This window comes from Callionymus lyra, chromosome 2, assembly GCF_982586985.1.
Source record: "Callionymus lyra chromosome 2, fCalLyr1.hap1.1, whole genome shotgun sequence".
Lineage (NCBI taxonomy): Eukaryota > Metazoa > Chordata > Actinopteri > Syngnathiformes > Callionymidae > Callionymus > Callionymus lyra.
In genome coordinates this window covers 40,153,104-40,172,437 of record NC_141819.1, presented here as the reverse complement: position 1 = coordinate 40,172,437, position 19,334 = coordinate 40,153,104, and the positions used below count along the sequence as shown (strand labels likewise).

At 39.4% G+C, this 19,334-nt stretch overlaps 1 protein-coding gene across 6 annotated transcripts in view; it reads right to left on the bottom strand.

The window, feature by feature from the left end:
* Positions 1-1,746: 1,746 nt before the first annotated feature.
* dab1a (DAB adaptor protein 1a) overlaps positions 1,747-19,334 on the bottom strand; it is a 93,194-nt gene continuing 75,606 nt past the window's right edge. For 4 of the 6 annotated variants that reach the window (XM_087785185.1, XM_087785188.1, XM_087785189.1 and 1 more), the window contains 7 exons: positions 13,406-13,468; positions 13,249-13,345; positions 11,521-11,906; positions 10,058-10,253; positions 9,841-9,989; positions 7,087-7,183; positions 1,747-2,557 (listed from right to left, as the gene is read on the bottom strand). In XM_087785185.1, coding sequence (XP_087641311.1) covers positions 7,103-7,183; positions 9,841-9,989; positions 10,058-10,253; positions 11,521-11,906; positions 13,249-13,345; positions 13,406-13,468 — 972 coding nt within the window. In that variant the 3' untranslated portion in view covers positions 1,747-2,557; positions 7,087-7,102. Of the gene's footprint in view, positions 2,558-7,086; positions 7,184-9,840; positions 9,990-10,057; positions 10,254-11,520; positions 11,907-13,248; positions 13,346-13,405; positions 13,469-16,017; positions 16,141-19,334 lie in introns of all 6 variants that reach the window. The other 2 variants (XM_087785187.1, XM_087785186.1) reach the window with 2 other exon arrangements.

Sequence of the window (19,334 nt, the reverse complement as noted above, 5' to 3'; positions counted from 1 at the left end):
GCGTGTAGTCCAGTTAAGCTCGTCACCGTGAATGAGCTGCTTGGTGGGGGTCTGCACTCTCTGAGTGCTTCTCCAGTTCAGCAGTTTGGCAGGAATCAGCTGAACTGCCTTTGTTTTTGTGGTGAAATGACGGTTGAATTCTCGACCAAAAGAACAAATAAAAACTGCTAGTCTAGTATTTTTCAGACTATAAGGAGAAATTAGCGTGATATGGCTTTGAGGCATTACTCTGCAAAGCCACTGTCTACGGAGCCTCGCAGAGTAATACCATGAAGCATCGCAGACTAATATCACGAATCATCGTGAAGTAATACCGGGGTATACTACAAAGCATTGTGGAGTAATACCACATAGACTTGCGGAGTAATACCACTTAGCCTCGTGGAGTAAAACCATGTAGCCTCGCAGAGTAATACCACATAGCCTCGCGGAGTAATACCACGTAGCCTCGCGGAGTAATACCACGTAGCCTCGCGGAGTAATACCACATAGCCTCGCGGAGTAATACCACGTAGCCTCGCGGAGTAATACCACGTAGCCTCGCGGAGTAATACCACGTAGCCTCGCGGAGTAATACCATTAAGCCTCACGGAGTAATACTATATAGCCTCACAGAGTAATACAATGTAGCCTCACAGAGTAATACCACGTAGCCTCAGGGAGTAATACCACGTGGCCTCACGGAGTAATACCACATAGCCTCACTGCGTAATACCACGTGGCCTCACGGAGTAATACCACGTAGCCTCCTGGAATAATACCACTTAGCCATGGAGAGTAATTTTAGGGCGATTTTAATTCACAACCATTTGGTTTTCAAACCAGCATCAAAGAATGCGGCACATTTGAACAAGGTTATTCTTCTCACGAGCGGAAAGACTAATAAACAAACGGAGAATGTTGACCGTCACACTCGGATAGTTTTTATAATCAGATGGAGTTTCAGCTCCTCACGGAAACATGAATCCTGATTGATATGACTTAGAAAATTAGGTTTTTAAATGTAATACCATGTACCTCACGGAGTAATATCACCTAGCCTCACGGAGTACGTGTATCACATAAAAAAGGTTCTAGTTCAGTAAATAGAATGAACACATAATTAGCACCAGATCCATTTTTCAGTAAATTAAATTATTTTAGGTGCCGAACTTTTCACTATAACTGAATATTTTGATGGGTGGTGCTGTGGAGTAAAATGAAGTCAAGGATGTCTAAACATGAAACTGGAGGAATACCAAGGCATTCCCAGATCATCTGTGTGACATAATCTCTTCTACATGTCATGGGTCTGTCCCGGGACCTCTCCCCAGTTACCCCTCACAAAGACGTCTCTTGATGTGAAGGAGCAGTGATTTGACTCCGAGGCCCTTCTGAATGAACAAACTTGACCAGACTTGGTGGGTTTTCAGAGCCAACTTTTACATTTCCACTCAGAACTGTTTTCCCCTTAGACCTCCCCTCAACCTCCCCTCACTTGAGAACAAGATACCACCACAAGAGACACCTAGAGGTCAATAGATTCATGAAGGTGACCCTCAGACAAACGGGTTCTGTTGTAAACAGAAGCGTCCTTGACTGTGGGATTAGAAACGAGGACAGCAGACGACAAACATTCATGCACGAGGAGGAACAGAAGAGAACGCAGGAGGAGACGCAGATGTGGCTATTGCTTGGGTTCGTGTGGAGAGTTTGCATAACTGAAGCAAAGTTCCTATTTCATGGCACAGAGGTCCAGTGGACAAACTAGTAGTTATCTTTATTTACAAAATGATTGGCAAACCATCGACCAGATGCCATCGACGGCTGGACGACTCCAGAGAGCTTGATTGAGTTAGAAAATAAAAATTACATTGTTTTTTTTTTTTCTTTTTTTAAAAGTTTTTTTTTTCTCTCTCTCTTAATTTGTTCTTGTCGAAATCAGTATTGTACAAAAGCTGAGAATGAAGAGTTCAATCGCTGAATCCTGCTCAGGGTCTTCGGTTTTGTCCGGTCCTCATAAGTCTGTCTTCAGGGAGAGACTTTTGGCAACTCACTGTGTGTGTGTGTGTGTGTGTTGTAAGGATGTGTGTGTGTGTGTGTGAGTAGCTCCAACAGAGTCTGATTCTGCATAGTAATCCAGCAGACACTCACGAGCATGAACAGATCAAGAGATTCCAGCAGAGCCTGATACAAGTCTGGCTCCAGGTGTTTGGATCCCGGCGTGGATGAGGGAGTGTGTGTCAGAGAGGAGGAGGCACTGCTTGATTCAGTCCCTGCTCGGCAGCACAGTCTTTGGCCGGACTCACCAGGCAGAGAAGCAGAGAGAAGGAGGGAGGTAGTGGGAGACGGGAGGAGGTGGAGAAGCAGCTCTATAAGGCTGGAAGAGAGGACGATGGGGGGTTGGATCCTGACCGAAGAGATCCTCTCAGGAGGGTTGGGCACATACAGACACACACAGGTGGAGAGGGTCAGGGGGGTCAGGGGGGTCAGGGGTTCTCCTCCGGGTCTCTCAGTGCTGGTCGGATCTCTATTTCTTCCCTTTGTTGATCTTGGCGTACAGTGGGTCCTTCTCCTTCTGCAAACAAAACAACCGGGTTAGTTTCACCTCAGCAACGTGGCTATAGGAGGGCCCCGCTGAGCACCAGAGGAGGCATCACGCGGACCAGCTTCACCATCAGTTACGACACCTGGACATGTGAGAGGAGTGATACACTCAATGACAGGTTGAGGTGAAAAGAAAAACAAATTAAGTAAAAAGCTGAAGTTGGTGAAGTTGCAACACATTGCAGGCAGTTACGTCTCGCTGTGACCAGCAGGTGGCAGTAGCGAACTGTCACACATGAGCACCACAAGCCTTGTTGGAATCATGATGTTTAGTAAATTATATCAACAGATGACAAACGTGAATAAACTATTTCGGATTTTTACTTTACAATCGACGCTAAATAATCATCAACATTACAGTAGTTTGAACAGATTTAATTAAACTTTATAAGGAAGCATCGAGACGCTATAAAAGCAGTAAGCAGTACTGTTTAAAACTAGTAACTAAGAATAAGAATCTGATAAAGATCTGCTAAAACTTTAATGTGCCTCCTTTTTAAAAACATACTTTTCCAGAGTGGCTTTCATGTAAAGTCGCCTTCTACTTCTCAACTGAATTCATCAACGTTTTTTTTATGTCAAATTTATTTTAATCATGTAGTTTTGATTTAACAGTTTACTTAAATAAATGTTCTTGATATTTTTTGTGTTGTTTTATTATTGGGCTGTTTTTAATGTATTGTCCTATTTATAAATGAATGATTTTTGTTTTTATGTAAGTGAAACTGAAGTCTGACATTATTATTATATGCATTAAAATGTACACTAAATTAAAATCATCTCAATATGTCAGTATATTTATTTATAGAAACAGTAGAGTGCTGCGTTCAAATACACCTTGTAAAAAAGGTTCATCATGCTTCATGTCTATGTATACAAACACTTTGTGTTTTCTGTTTTCTTTTCTTTAAAATGTTCTCCTTCATATTGGTGGTATCGTCTCAAGCGGTCGTGCTTTGTCAATCGTTTGCATTATTGTCAGTTATTAAAATTGTGAAATAGATTCGATCTAAAAATTATTTTAACAATTATAATAATAAGTTTATTTTTGTAAATGCTCTGGATTTTATTAGGTATGAATTTACTACATTTACCTGCAGAGCTAAAATAAAACATGTACATCAATCATGACAGTTTGACCTCTGACAATACTATAACTTGAGATATATTTCTACTGGCATGTATCTGCAGCTGGTTCAGCCAAATATTCATGAGGACTTTTTCCAGAGCAGTGATTGAAGGTCCGACTGAGAGCCGGCACAGAGCACAGAGCAGCTGCCGGTCTTGACCGAGGCGACAGAGACTGGCGGCGACAGCAAACACACACTGTGACTCGCCATCCGTGGGGCGGCAACATCTGACCACCGCTGCTCCATGAAACCTGACGTAGACTCATGGAGCAGGAGTGATGGTTCGACGCCAGCCAGTGTGTGTGAGCCGAGCATATGTCTGTGTGTGTGTGGTTGGTCTCAAGCTAGTCCTACTGAAGGTGTTGGTCGCTGAGCAGTATCCAGGGTACACACATGACGCTTTGTTATTATTGTTATTGTTGTTATAGAAATATGAAATGCAATTTTGTGTTGCAATTATACCTCTAACCGCAGTAATTGGCAGTAATGACATCCTCTGCTAGAGTAACAATGAAATCCCGCGAGATCCTGGCGATGACTGAGGACGAGAGGATACAGTCGACTCCAGCAGCTTTTAAAGCTGATGTTTGGACATATTTAGGTTTCAAAACAAATGAAAGCAGTTACAACGTGATCAAGAGTCATGTGGTCTGTAAATTCTGCAACACCAGAATCAAGTCCTCGATAATACTACAAATATATCCTTGTTACTACAGTATCAAAACATAGTGAATCAATGTACCAGGCTTCAGCTGTGTTCAGAACTGGACACTCGATTCTACCACAGTAAGTTGAAACAAGACAGTAAAAGGACCGTGAACATATTTCTGGCTCAGTAAGACCCCAGGTGGTCCGAGAGACGATCACAGGTACGTCCGTCTGGGGACTGAATGGTCCACGCTGTGCGCTGTGATTGAGCGAGTAAGCACCATATGGGTGCGACTAGCAATGGACCACAACCAAAGCAGTCCGGCGACGATTGAAAGGCCTTCGGCCAAAAAACAGTCTCCAATCTACAGCCAGACCCCCGACCCCCCCTCACACTAGCTTCCACCTGCTGCCCTGCAGCTTCACACTCCTGCAGCTAACGTGGGGGCACTGCTGCCCCTCTTCCCCTCCCGGAGTGAGGGAGGACTGAAGGCTCCTTGGGTTTTAATTACTGCCAATTATGTCGGGGTAGTCATTAATCTTGGCACCCCGGTATTAGCTGATGAAAACAAACCCACCGCTGCGAGTGCCAGCAGCAATCAAGAAGAGGCCGCGGCGGGGGATTATGTGGGTGAGGACACCGGGGCCGGGAGGCCAGGACAGAATTGGCTCTGTTGCTTTAGTGGGCTTACGTGACGCTGTGTCGCCCCGGAAACTTGAAATGACAACTCTTTCTAAAGATTCTCTGAGCGGTGGTTTTGATCTCACATGCTGGGCTAAATGTCATGTGTGTGATGAATGACCAGCAGTGTGATGGAGTCGTCTCTAGAGTCTTTTCCAATACATTTAGATTATGACTCTACCAGTGACTTGATCCCTGCATCCAGCATTGTAACATAGTTATTTTAAAGATCTTTTTGTGTTCTTCACGCTCGATTCTTTACTCAGTAAAGGCAATTATTTTTGGTTACATGACTTATGTGCCTACGATGTAATGGCTTTTTATACCACAAATTAGTACTTTGTGGCCATGAGCATATTTTCTTTAACCATGTCATGTGGCAAAAGTCGGGCTGGGAATCACGATCTTATAATATCATGATACTGTGATTGTGCGATCATAGATATATTGCAAGAAATCCAATCCACACTACATCATTTATAAATGTTCATGGGCATTTGAATGTCCCACCATTTTAGGAGTCGCTGCTAGATATGAATTTATGTTTGGCGTCATCATGTGGAGCATTGAAGTCGTGACTCTTTTCAAAAATATTTTTATGACAGCGTTTGTTTTGTTATTAAAATAAAGATACTCAGCGCCAGTGAAGAGATAATGTACGGCAGGACCAACTATTGCTTTAATATAATGTGACAAATAAAATATAACCCCTATAACCTTCAAAAGGTCTGTGGGAAACTTTTTATTGATGCAATGTATCCTCACTAGAATCACTGCAGCATGTGTGCACGATTACACATGCACACTGTTAAAACATTTACCCCTGAAACATAATTGCTCTTCCTTGAGAACAGTTTCCTCACAGCAAACACTAACCTGTAAGTGTGAACTTCTCCAGTTTTCATTTTAATTTGGGTAAATATGCAAACAGACTTTTAAGATGCTTTTATACATTTAACTACACATTGGCATTTTGTATGTTTGTCAACGTATTCAATTTAAAGTACAAAAAGAATCTTTACAGTTTAGACAATGCTTTAAAAGCAATGAAACTTAATCATTCAAGGGGCCAAAACCTTTAAACACTTTGCATTTCAGGACTAACAAAGTATATTTCACAAAACCTCTGTGACAGGAAGTATGAGCCTGATTGTACTCTAAATCTAGTAGGATTTAATCTAAATTACCTTGTTTAATTTCCCTCAGTGCCAGTTTTACTCTGTAAGTCTACTCTGTAAGACTTATTTTCTTAGTCACTGTTATCCTAAAAGTTCACAATATCAGCATGAAAGTGAATCTATATTTGCCCCCCCGGGCCTTGGGTTGGGAACACGTGCTCTTTACACTCTACGTGTGTCTGTGACTCAAAAATCGATTTCAGGGAATGTTGATATAGTTCAATAAACAAATAAAAAAAAGTCCCAAAAAACATTAACTTGTATGGTTTCTAACTGTTGCTGCTCTACTAGCAAATCAAAAGGGAAAAAAACAAAATATACTGTTTCTATAAAGTCGTGTGAAATGAGCTCCTTGACGGAGGTATGTGCTGCCTCAGTGCCCTTCTATATTTTTAAAGAGACAACTCTTGAAGCGAGTGTGGAAAGAGTGAGGTTGAATTGAAAATAATGTGTCCAGTCAAGCGTGGATTTCGTCACTATAAGTTAAATCTTCTTCTGACCGAGTCAAACATTCATAATGCTGCGAATGACAGCGGCCATCATGTTTATATTAAACTAAACATCCCGGATCAGCATATTGCCGACCTCGGCAGAATCCCACGAGACGTTGTGTTCACTGAGGCGAACCCGTTCTGATTGGCTGTCGCACACTATCGGCACTCACACGTGTGACATGAGGCGAAGGCAGGACGTCACAGGTGGTGGGAGGGGGGTCATGCATGAAAACTTTATAGATTTGAGGAGAAAAAATAACAACCATAGAAGCAACAGATGTGCAGGTGGAACAAGACTCCACAGGAAGGGAACAGAAGTAGTCACCCACAGGGTGAGGGAAGAGAGGAGAGGGGGAGCAGATACCTACCCTGCCCTGCTGCATTCTAGCTCCCAGCCTCGGGACTGGCCTGGTCTGCGCTGGGCTCAGCGGCTTCACTGGGGCAGGGAGAACCAGACACACACGCCTGGAGACCAAGAGGAAGAGGAGGAGGAAGATACAGGTCAAGAAAAGAAAAGAGAAGAGAGAGAAGAAGAAGAAGAAGGAAGAAGTAATACATCAGAAAAAGTTCATGTTCAGCATTAGAAGAGCTGCTTCTTTATTATCTTCATCAAAATACCTGGATGGAAGAAGATCTTTACTCATATGAGGGATCTCACTATAATATTTTAAACTTGAATTTTGTATTGAAATATTGTTTGTTATTTTAAGCATTGACTCGTTTCTAATAATTCAATCGATAATTCAATTTTTTGGAATTCAAGGTTGAGTTTGTTTTTATTGAATAATTGAATTCAAGAATTTGTAATCTGAAAGGTTGACATTTTTATAAATCATTTAATTAAAACAATTTGAATATTTTCAAAATACATATTATATTTTAGAATTTATTTACACATTTGGTTTGATATTTTAATTCAATAATAGTATTTACAACACAAAAATAATGTTAGTACTTTTAATAATTGCACTGCAAGGTATTACATTTTTATATTGAATTTAAATGGCCATAAAAAAAATACATCTTAAACATAGAAAATGTATGTTTTAATTATTGGAATTGTATAAAAATAATTGTTCATAATGAAACTATTATACTAACATCAAGGACGTGCAGTCAGGGGAGGCAGGTGAGGAAGTGCCTCTTAATGCGCAAACCATCACAAACTGCGTTGATACATGCAATTGATGTCTATCTCTGAATGTCGCCAAAATAATGCTCACAGATACGTTTAGTTGCCTTGGTTGAGATATGACATAACCAGTAGCCAATTGAATAAGCTTTCCTTTTGGGTTTATTTACTTATAAATCTGACACTCAAGGAGTCAGTGCCTCACCAACCATGAACCGCACGTCACTGACTTACATTTTATTGAATTAAAATGGTTCTGCATTTAAAAAAAGTATAGAATTTTCAGAAATTCAAGATTAAAAATTCAGCTATGATACAGTTTTTTTATTATTGTAATTAAAATATCAAACTGTAGAAAAAACAACATTTTGAAAACATACATATTTTAAATTAAATTATATCAAAAAATATCATAACACTTTATTACAGAAACCAAATAATTAAATTATTTAAAAACGGAAGGAAATAAATTAAATGTTTTTAAATCTATTCAATATTCTGACAAAATACTTCTATATTATACACAATTACAAGAACACGTAGGACTAGCTCAGAACTCTCTGTGGCGCTTCCATCGATCGCTTGTTTTTTCTTCTCCTCTCGCAATCTTGCTTTTCACACCTCAGAGAACTTGTGAGGCGTTATTTCCATCTTTCCTGTCGTAACCTTTTCACCGCTCGCTGCCGTCACAGAAGCACACTTGGACAAGTTGTGCGAAGCTTATGTGTTTTTTAAGCCCGGTGACATTTTCAGCAAAGTCCTTTTTGCACATAAATATGTTTTTTTTCTGCTCAATAATAGCACAGCTGCAGGCATAAAAACCCCCTTTCACGCCCGGACAGGAGTGCGAGAGAGAAGCAAGTTTGAGGTTTACAGAGAGAAAGAGACGGAGGGAAAGGGCAGTGGGGGGGTTTGTTTTTTTCCTTCTTCTCTGAAGGTCACTGAAGGGACTTTGGTCAGCACGGTTTTTAATGTAGCTTTAATAGAGTTTCAATTAATGTATTGATGATCTTATCCAGCTCTACGTCTTTAAGTGAAGTCCAAAGTTTAGGATTTTTTATATTGTCATTACATTTAGAAGATTGAACTATAGATTTCTGCTTTTTTGGGTAACAATTTTGTCTATTACTGTCTCAAACTCACCTGATATGAAACATCCCATAACAGATAATATAGTCTCCATTTAGAATTCAGATTCAAATATTAAAAAAAAGTGGATAAATATTTTGTATTAAATCTATGTACGACTTTAAAAGTCGTCCGTGTTCTTGGTAAAAACTACAAAAAGAAGTGTAGATTTATAGTTACAATGATATGGAAACATACAAACATTACAAACCTCTCTGCGCACAGTTTTTATTAATTAAAAATATTTTTACATTTTCGAGAGTTATTGAATCATCTTTTTACGATCTTTTTTTTCCCATACAAAACATAATATTATACCTATTATTATAAACATAATATTATGCCGAGTTTTTACAAGTAGAGTTGTAACCTTTCCACTGTTTAATCATCTTTATATTATATAATTGAAGTAATAAAGGAATAAAATAACGATATTTCTTGCACAAGAATGTCACACAGGGCGTCAACATCCTCAAAACTATTTGGTCTAATTAAAATGTATATGGATTTTGCAAGTATTATATAAAAATGGCATTTTTCATGCCCCTAAAATGTATTACTGTATCAATAATAAACATAAGCGTAATAATGCTTTTCTTTAAGAAGCGTCTTTTAAAACGCTGTTAAAGGTAAATGGTTTCTTTGTTATATATTGTTATATAATATCTTCATTAATATCATTCTGAACTCAAAATGATATCTCTAACATTTAATTTTAATTTTAAAGAGCTTTAGTCACTTTTGCACTTTCTCTATTATTACCTTTCATGCTCGTCCTGAATAGACATTTATTTCCACAGCAGAGAAGAGGCGACTCATCTTCATCTGGCCAATATTGACCAACACTTTTCTAAAAACTTACAGCGTCTTCCTCTCCGCTGCGACTCGGGCTGCCCTCGGCCTCGCCGAACGAGTCGTCTGTCGGGGGGTCTGTGGCGTCGGTGGGCGGGTCGCTGACGTGGGAGGCCGAGGACTTGGAGGGCGAGCTCTGTCGAGGGGCCGGGGTGGGCGCTGAGGAGAGAGGAGGATTCAGAAAGAAGGATGGAGCTGAAGGAGCCTCGGAAGCGACGGACACTCACGGGAGTTGGTGGACGGCGTCGTGGACGTGACGGGAGTCAGGTTCATCTGGGAGATGTCGAAATCGTCGCAGTCGTCCGTGTCCTGGGCCGTGCCCACGCGGCTGAAGTACGAGCTGAACGCGTCCGATGTGCTCGATAGACTCGGCTGCTCGTACTTCTTCGTCGGCATCGCCGGAGGCTTCGCTAGCTGAAAGTCCTGAGGGTAGAACAGACACACACCTGCTGTAAATCTTCTAATCCGGACTCAAAGCATTGTTTCATCATTCTTAACAGAAACGTCTGATGAATAGGTCAAGCTATCTTTTAACACAATTGATCACACTTGGAAAGTGTCTGGGAAGATCTGGCACACTGCTCTACTGGCTCAGGTCTGGTTTTTTAGGCTGTAAGGCACGTAAATTACAATCATTTTCTCAAAAATAAATCATTATAATCGGGTGCATCTTATGTATTACTTCTGCTTGGACTTACACCCAGAGGGTTCGTAGTAGTACTGCGCAAGACTACGTAGTATTACTTTGGGAGGCTCCGCAGTATTAATCCGCGAGACTACGAGGTATAACTAATTTTACTCCTCAAGGCTGTGCAGTATTACTGTGAGACACTACGTAGTATACTTGCCCGATGCTAAGTAGAATTTCTCCACCAGGCTACGTAGCATTTAGCCCTGAGGCTCCATAGTATTACTAGCATAGACTAAGTAGTATTAGTGCGTGAGGCTATGTCGGATTACTCTGCGTGGCCCTCTAGTATAACTCTGCAAGTCTCTGTAGTATTTATCTTTGAGGCTACATAGTATTACTGGACACAGCTACAAATTATTACTGAGCAAGGCTCTGTATTATTACTGCACGGGGATTTGTAGCATTACTCCGCAAGGCTCCATAGTATTATTTATTGAGGGTCAAGAGTATTACTTGGCAAGGCAACAAAGTATTACCAAGCAAGGTGTCCTGGTATTACTGCGTGGGTCTCCTTAGTATTAATCTTTCAGGCACTGAAGTATTACTAGGTAAGGCTATGTAGTATTACTGCATGAGGTCATGTGGTGTTACTCCACAAGGCTCCGTAGTATTACTTTGTAGAGGTAATACTATGGAGAGTATTTCACTGACATCCAAAAATAGATGTCTAAAAGTCAACTTTATTCACGGTACCTCATCGATTATTCTACAGCACTGTACCGATTTAACAAAAAAATAATTGTAAATGTTTTAGTTTTTTTTACAGTCAAATCATATTTAATTTTTCATTTATGGTTTATAATTCAATGTTAAACAAAACATTATATTTTAAATACATTTTTTACATCCTCTGCAGCTAAAATAATATTTCAATCCTGTATGATCATGGCTATCACTGAGGACGAGAGGATACAGTCAACTCCATTAGCTTTTAAAGCTGATGTTTGGACATATTTCAGTTTCTTCATGTGTGTCAAGTACTGGACAATACTACGATACCTTAAACATCTCCTTGCCGAGCTGCTTGGCACGCTCGCTGTGCTGCGGACTCGACGCCGCCGAAGGAGAGGGACCTGCAGCACCTGAGTGCGTCTCGCCCGCCGGCGTCACCGTGGCGACGGTGGTGAGGGTCTGGAACATCGGCAGACCGCCCAAGGGCTGGGCAGGGAGGTAGGCTGTCGGGGAGAAGGCTCCGGCTGCCATGGCGGCCCACTGCTGCTGCGTCGCCGGGAAAAGGTTGGCCTGACCCCAGATCAGAGGTTGACCGCCAGGCAGAACTTGAGCCACCGGACCCAGAGGGGACTGGACCCCGAAGGCCAGAGGGGTTTGAGCAGCGAACTGCTGGGACCAGTGTCCGGGCGGCACGGCTCCCATGGTCACATAACCTGGTAAGCGAGAGCAGATGGACGGTGAGAGAGAACTGAAGCTAATGTGTTCTCTGCTAATGGTGCGGCTGGAACTCATAATTAGCCGGAGGACGGTCATTAGCAGGAAGGTAGAGACGAGCACTCATTAAAACGACTCATCAACAGGAGCTCTTCTCAAACTCTTTTTTTTGAAGATATTCCACCTCATCTGCTTCCAGTGAACTCACCTTTTTTCCATCAACACAAGAGCGTGACTTTAAGATACGACTTTAATCAGCAACAAAGTCTCTGCAGGTCAAGTATGGAAGTTTATCAGTGCCATCACTTGAACGGTTGAATTTTGCAAAGCTTTTTAATTAAATGTGAACTTGTGCTTTTTTTTAAAGCTTATATATAATGTATACACATGTATTTAATTAAAATATTTATTTATTTAAATGTTTCATTACTTTTAATTGAATAAACAAATTAAATTATTTGTATTTTAAAAGCTTAAAGTCGTTTTTTTTCAATAATTGAACAATTATTTTCGAATGATAACTTTACAATACAATATTTCAAAAATGCATTTCATTTTTTATAATGCGTAGCCTTTTAAATTCGACATACATGTCTGTATTATAGCGCCACCAGAAAAAAAACGACTTGATCGATAAGTCATGTGATCATCTGTGCATCCCGTGATTGGCAGAGAGTTCAATGAAGTCAACACCAACATTTTATATTGAATTAAAAAGGCAAATATTAAAAATATTCAGTCTAGACAATTTTTTTTTTTAATCATTCAAAAAAAATGTATCAAATTCAATTATTAATAAAAATGCAATCTTTTAATATAGTAAATATTGAATGCAAGTATTCAAAAATAAGAATGTTATAGTAACAGTAAACAACAATTCAATTAAAAACGTTTGAAATGCTGAATTACATCAGCATCAGAGCATTTAATCATAAACCATTCATATTAAGATATCGCTTTAATAATCAATTTTCATTTTTTTCAGGTACATTAAGAAACTTTGTAGGAGCCAGCATTTAAAAAAAAATAAAGTTCATCATATTTAAAGCTTCGGGTTGCTCTGGTGTTAGCTGGAGGTTAGTAGGAGGAGCTTCTCTGAGGATCCAGACACTCTGATCGTCTGGACACGTTTTATTACTTTTCCTCTGAGCATGGAGTGAATCAGCAACATCCTGGCAGCAGCTTTAATGACGCTTTTCATATTCGACGCACATCCGACGACACCTTTCCTCTCCTTTGTTAACATCTTTATTCCTTCTATTCATTACGACTCTCTCTCTCTTCCCACTGAATCCCTGTTTGATTCTCTATCTCCCTCATGGAGCCGAACGAAGGTCCTACCTGAGGGCACAGACGCCGGGTTGAAGGGAGCGAACAGCTCAGTGGGCGGCTGCAGACCCAGCGAGGGGTCAAGGGTGTTTGCAGGAGAGGCCGGGGTCTGATCAGGTTGAGATGGATTAGAAAAAGAAGCATCGTCACAAATGCGTGGGATACTCACCGACGGCGAGGTGATGTCAGGAGGCGTGGACATGTCTCCGAAAATCTCTAACTGGTTTAAATTCTGAGGGAGAAACAGATGGTCAGCGACAACGCAGGAGGTCCCCGGGGTCAAACGGAGGCGTTTCACAGCAGCATGCACCTCACATGCAGCATCACTTCCTGTGTGTCCTACCTGAGCGCTGAGCAGCATCATAGACGTGGAGGCGGGAGGTGGAGACATGAATAATGACATGAGATGAGCATGAATCAAGGAGTTTGGAAAATGTATACCTGCTCAGAGTGTGGCCCTTAGACTGGATTGATGTCAAGATCATGAAGAAACTAAGAATTTGATATTCATTACTAGCTAAACTCTAAATATGACGACACCGTTTTTTTGTGAGACTTTTTGTGAGTTTTTATTACCCCTCAGACAGATTTAAGTAAATATTTAGAAAAGGATTTCAGAGAAAAAGCTTTTATTTCAGATTTAAAGTTTGCATATTTAACTTGGTTTTATTAGATTTCTTTTTTTCGTCGCAGTAACATTATATTTTCACTTTTTGCTCCTTTATTTTTGCTTGACGGCCCCTAACAACAGTCACAGTATTAAATGTGGCCCCTAAAGTAAATGCGATTGGCCTCGACCATTTATCTACCAAAATGTCTGTTACAGGAAGTGTGGAAAAGGGCAATATTGTCAATTTTGGTGCCTTTAATCTATCGTAACGCCAGTTTTACTCTCATTGAAAGTCTCTGTGTAACTCCTGATATAATATCCTTATCTTATCTTATCTGAAACACATCCTAAAAGGTCATAATATCAACACGAACATGAATCTACTTTGATTTATGCTAAACATCAAGCAGGTTATTTGGCCCCCGGGCCCAATTTGACCCGTGTTATTTAGATTTAAACTGAGATTTTAATATTTATTATTCTTTTTCAATTAAGATTATTACAGATTATAATGAATACCTGAAACATTAACCTCCCTAGACAATTGCTCACCTGCTCAGAGGAAGCCGCCCCTTCTCTAAACCCCCTTCATCGCCCTTCCAGGCGTCTACAACTCATTTGTGCTCCGGCGTCTGCCTCGCAGGGACCAGCTATCAAAGACACTTGATCTGAATTTGTTCTGTTTCATAGTTTCCTACGACATTATCTCCCGCTTTTTTTTGTGCACATTAATAATATCTTCAGGCCAGAGCCGAGCGACGGAGACTATTTTTAGCGGCTTAAAGAACGTAAGCCCTGAATACATGGTCAGAGATTTACATAAATCATGGATGCAGATAATTTCTGCAGAGATAATGAATGTTCAAGGAACATCTTCGCTCTCTCACGCACTCACACTTGATCTTACTTCTCTGCTCTTTCATGTGCCATCTGGGTTCGAGACGGTAAAAGTCACTTTAATGAACCACTGAAGTTTCAAACAATGTAATTGTGAAATATCGTGATATTAACTTGTGATAAAACATAAAAATAAACGAGAAATACTTAAACCAAATGAAAATCTAGTTGTTACACAATTTTTAGTGGCTTGTAAACCAAAGAAAAATGCAGTCTGTGGGCCAGATGTGGCCCTTTGATCGTGTTCATGTGGCCCTCATGAGGTCAGAATACAACTACAGCTCCTACTTAAAATGTTTATGTTTTTAATTGTTATTCATAACTTAACTCTAAATAGTAACAACAAAGGTTCTTTGTTTCCGCTTGTATTTTTTTTGTTTTATTTGTTTATTGTATGGCAAAATACATTAAAATAAATAATATTAATAATGTAATAATATAGTGTCTATAATACGTTTTAATTTCATGATTTATACGTAGTATGTTTCAATGAATTGAATGCAAATTAAAACACGGAAAAATATAACGTAAAAATAAAACATTAAGTAATAATAATAATAAAAAAGATGATCTAACATAATTGGATGTTTTACCATCAAAATACTCACATCAGTACGGATTTATTGTCACTTCTTTATAATTTATTCTCTCTTATAAACATAATACAAAAAGTTATTTATTATTTCGATTACAAAAAAACGTACATATTTTTTTAAACATCCAATTACTATTATAATTGTGTGTGTGTAATATTTATGTACTAGTGTACAAAGTCGTTTGTGACACATGGTTCCAATAACACATTGATTCAACACTTAACATTGAGGCTAAATACCTAGAGAAACGTTCTGGAGTCTGAGCCGTAGTTAATGTTCCTCCAACAGTAGAAATCGCTGCTGGAGAAAGTCGTATGTTTAGAGACATTCTGTCCAAAAATGGTTCGGTGTTTGGACTTGATATTCCTAACGTGTGCGGTGGGATTAAGTTAGTAACGCGATGTTATGAAAGCTTTAATAATGTGCTGGTGAGAGGCTTGTCATCGAGCCCAGCCCTCACTGGACCTCCGACCCGAGCTGCTGGAGTGTGGAATAAACCGAGACGTTCGAATGCCAAACTAAATCCATCTCTGAGCGCTAACTCTCTGGAGTTACCATGGCAACACCTGCATCTTACAGTATTGATAAAACATGTGGAGAAGACGAAGGGTCACGCGAGGACACTGATGACCGTGCGGTGCAAAGGTCAAGCCTCGATGAATCAGAATAACAGCTTACCTGCGGTATAACCTCTAAGTCCATGAGGTTCACTGCAGCGTTTTCTTGAGGTTGATGAAGATGAGGATGATGATGGTCGTGAGGGGAAGGATGGTGAAGATGAGGGGTGGTTTTATGAACATGCTGGAAGAGTTAGATGACAGTGAATGTCTCTCACACACATGGTTAGAAGACTTGGATACACAAGTAGAGGCAAAGAAAAGGAAACATAGTAAAATAATAGTGTAAGAATTGTTTATAGACTTTCCTAGACATTCCTAAAATTGACAATGGGTTTGTAGTTGTTTGTGTGATAGTTCCATTTGAGATATACTTTCCCCAAGTCAATTTGTATTCATTTACCATAATATTTCACACAATTAAGGGAAAAAAATCTGTCATTCATGTATTAGCTTCCAGCTACACTAGTTCTGTAGATTATCTCTGTCTTTTGTTTTGAAAAAATATTGTATTATTATCAAGTAACCTCTGTATGTTCTTGGATCCAAATCATTTAATACAAATAATGCCTATATTGAAAAGTTGATTTTAATTCCTATAAAAAAACAAAAAAAACCTCTTAATTTTTAAAATTAAGATTTGAGGTGCCAGTTCACCTACGTCGTCACATGATCGCCTGCGCGTCGCATGATTGGCTGAAAGTTCATTCAAGTAGCTCGGTACTCTTTGAGTATTGTCTGTTGTACCAACATTTTAATATTGATTTAAAAGACAAATGGAAAACATCTATATATTTTTTTAAATTATTGAAATAAGAATATATACATGCATTTTGAAAATATTTTTTATTTTAATAGAACTACTAAAGAAAAACAAATTCAACCAAATTCAACCAAATTCAACCACATTCAACCAAATGAAATCATTTTAATTTACAAAAACAAAATAAATAATTAAAATTATAAGCAAGAAACACTTAGCTTAAAAAATAAAATGAAGATTTTAAAATAAATTGTAAAACTCAACCTTTCAATATTCCAATGGTACTGATATACTTCCATAACCGTTGCCTTCATGCGGAGAACATAACAACTGGACACAGTACTCAGGGAAACTCAATCTATCCAAGAGTTTTAGAAAGCGAGGAGTTATAAGTGAGAATTAAATGATCCAGTCCGGCTGCTTCAGTTGCAGGATCCTAAGGAGCCAAGTGGATGTCACCAGGACTATCCGTTGATGAGCAGATTGGTCCGGCAGGGCACAAACACTGGAGAGAGGCTAAGTGGTTTGTTTTTCATCAGGATTAAAGTATGAAGTATGGCCGTCATTAGCACATAATGAAGAACAATAACAGCACGGCCAATACTAATCAGCTGCTGAAGTACTCGCCATTTTTCTCCTGCAGTTATACAAACAAAACTCTTTGTTACCCGTATTTCAGTCAACCCCGACAACTAGACCTGGTTATCAAATAACCAGGTAGGGTCACGTCCTGCAGCTCATTTCCAAGTTGATTCCTTCTTCTCTTGTCATGCCAATTAGCCATCAATGGCCACTCTTGCTCTTATCGGATCTCTGCCCGGCTCTTTATCTCCATCATTACAGCCAGCACCTATCAATTAGCCGTCCCCGGGGACACACTCATTACCTGCGCACATGTGTTCGGCACACAATCCACGCAGTCGTTTAATTAATGCCACCTCCATGACGGATCACCCCGGTACACATGGACGGACACGCACGTGCCAACACAACGACCGTGTCGCTCGCACACTCGCCGTTAAGATTACGTTTTTACTTCATCTAGACGTGCTTTGAGTCCTGGACTTCAGCAGTTTAGGTGATTGAACTAATACATTGAAGATGCATTTTCAGATGGACATTATGTTCTAGTCTTCGCTGTCTGCTGTCTTATTTAACGGTACAAACCCAAGTGTTACTTAGAACATCTTTGGGCAGCTTCGACACAAACATAAGTACACATGGAAAAATAAAATAGGCTGCTTTGTTCCAATAGAAAACCATCCATCTGCTGGTCCAACGATCGACACCACCATTATTAAATGTTAACTCTTTATAAAAAACATGTTTTTAGAAATATTTTTAATAGTAAAATAGTCTTTATACAGATTATATTGTTTCAAATGAATTCATTTGATCTATGATATACTAGGTCTGGTCTGATGAAGCTTCATGAAGCCGTGTCGTTGTTTTCAGAGTCCACTAGATGGTGGTCCCTGCACTATTTTCCTTTGTTTTGAACAACTGTTCTAATGAAACATCACATCATTTTAAACTGATGGTGCCACCTACTGACCTCTAAACAATATGACACTGCTTCATGAAGCTTCATCACCATCACTATGATATACCATCCTTGTCTACCATTAGTTTATTTCTAGTTTTTGATAAAAGTTACAACTATAAATGTTATCAAAAATATCACAATTCATTGGCTGTACTTCTATTAATAACCTTTTGCATGTTCAGATATTTGTGATACACACACAGTTGTAGTATCCAAGCTACCAAACAGCTAATGATGTATCATGACTCTTTATTTTAAAAGACCACTAGATGGCACTATATAGATATTAAGATAATGTATTGGTTTTACTTTTTATTTTTTTTGTTTAAGTCATACTTTTTTCATAGTAATTATATGTTTTTTTTAAATAAATAAAATAGAATGTAAAATGTAAAATAGAGATAACAGAGTGTAAAATAGAATAATTCGAACAAAAAAATATCAGGAGTTTGTTCATTTACGTGTAGCAATTTAACTTCTGTCATTACGTCCTCCGCAGCTTAAGGAACAATGAAATCCAGTGAGATCGTGGTGATGACTGAGGACAAGAGGATACAATAGTCCAGCAGCTTTTAAAGCGGATGTTTTTCATATTTCGGTTTCACAACAAATTAAAACAGAGTCAAGTACTCGAGCAACATGATAAACATAACCTTGTTCCTACAGTATCACAATATACACTGTATTGTTGCTTCTGTATCATGATACATAATTGTTTCCAATATATACTTTTTAACTGAATTTTTTTTTTACACACATAAAAAGGTCATAAAGAATCATTGTGTCTCCATGAGTTGGCTGGAGCTGGATTCAAACCCAGGACCTTCTTGGCAGTGGATCCGTGTAATCCTCAGTCAGGCACTTCCCGACCCTTGGATCCGGGGGACCCCCAAAGTAGTGAGTATGTGTTGATTCAACGCTCTGGAGTCCCACAGGAGCTTCTAGTCGTTTGAAGCCGCTTGGTGTGTCTGTGCGCAGGTCTGTGTGTGTTTTATTGATCCGTCATCATTTAAGAAGGTGACAGAGTAAATAACAGGAGAGATTGCTTTAGGCAGGAGGTGGCGTTTTC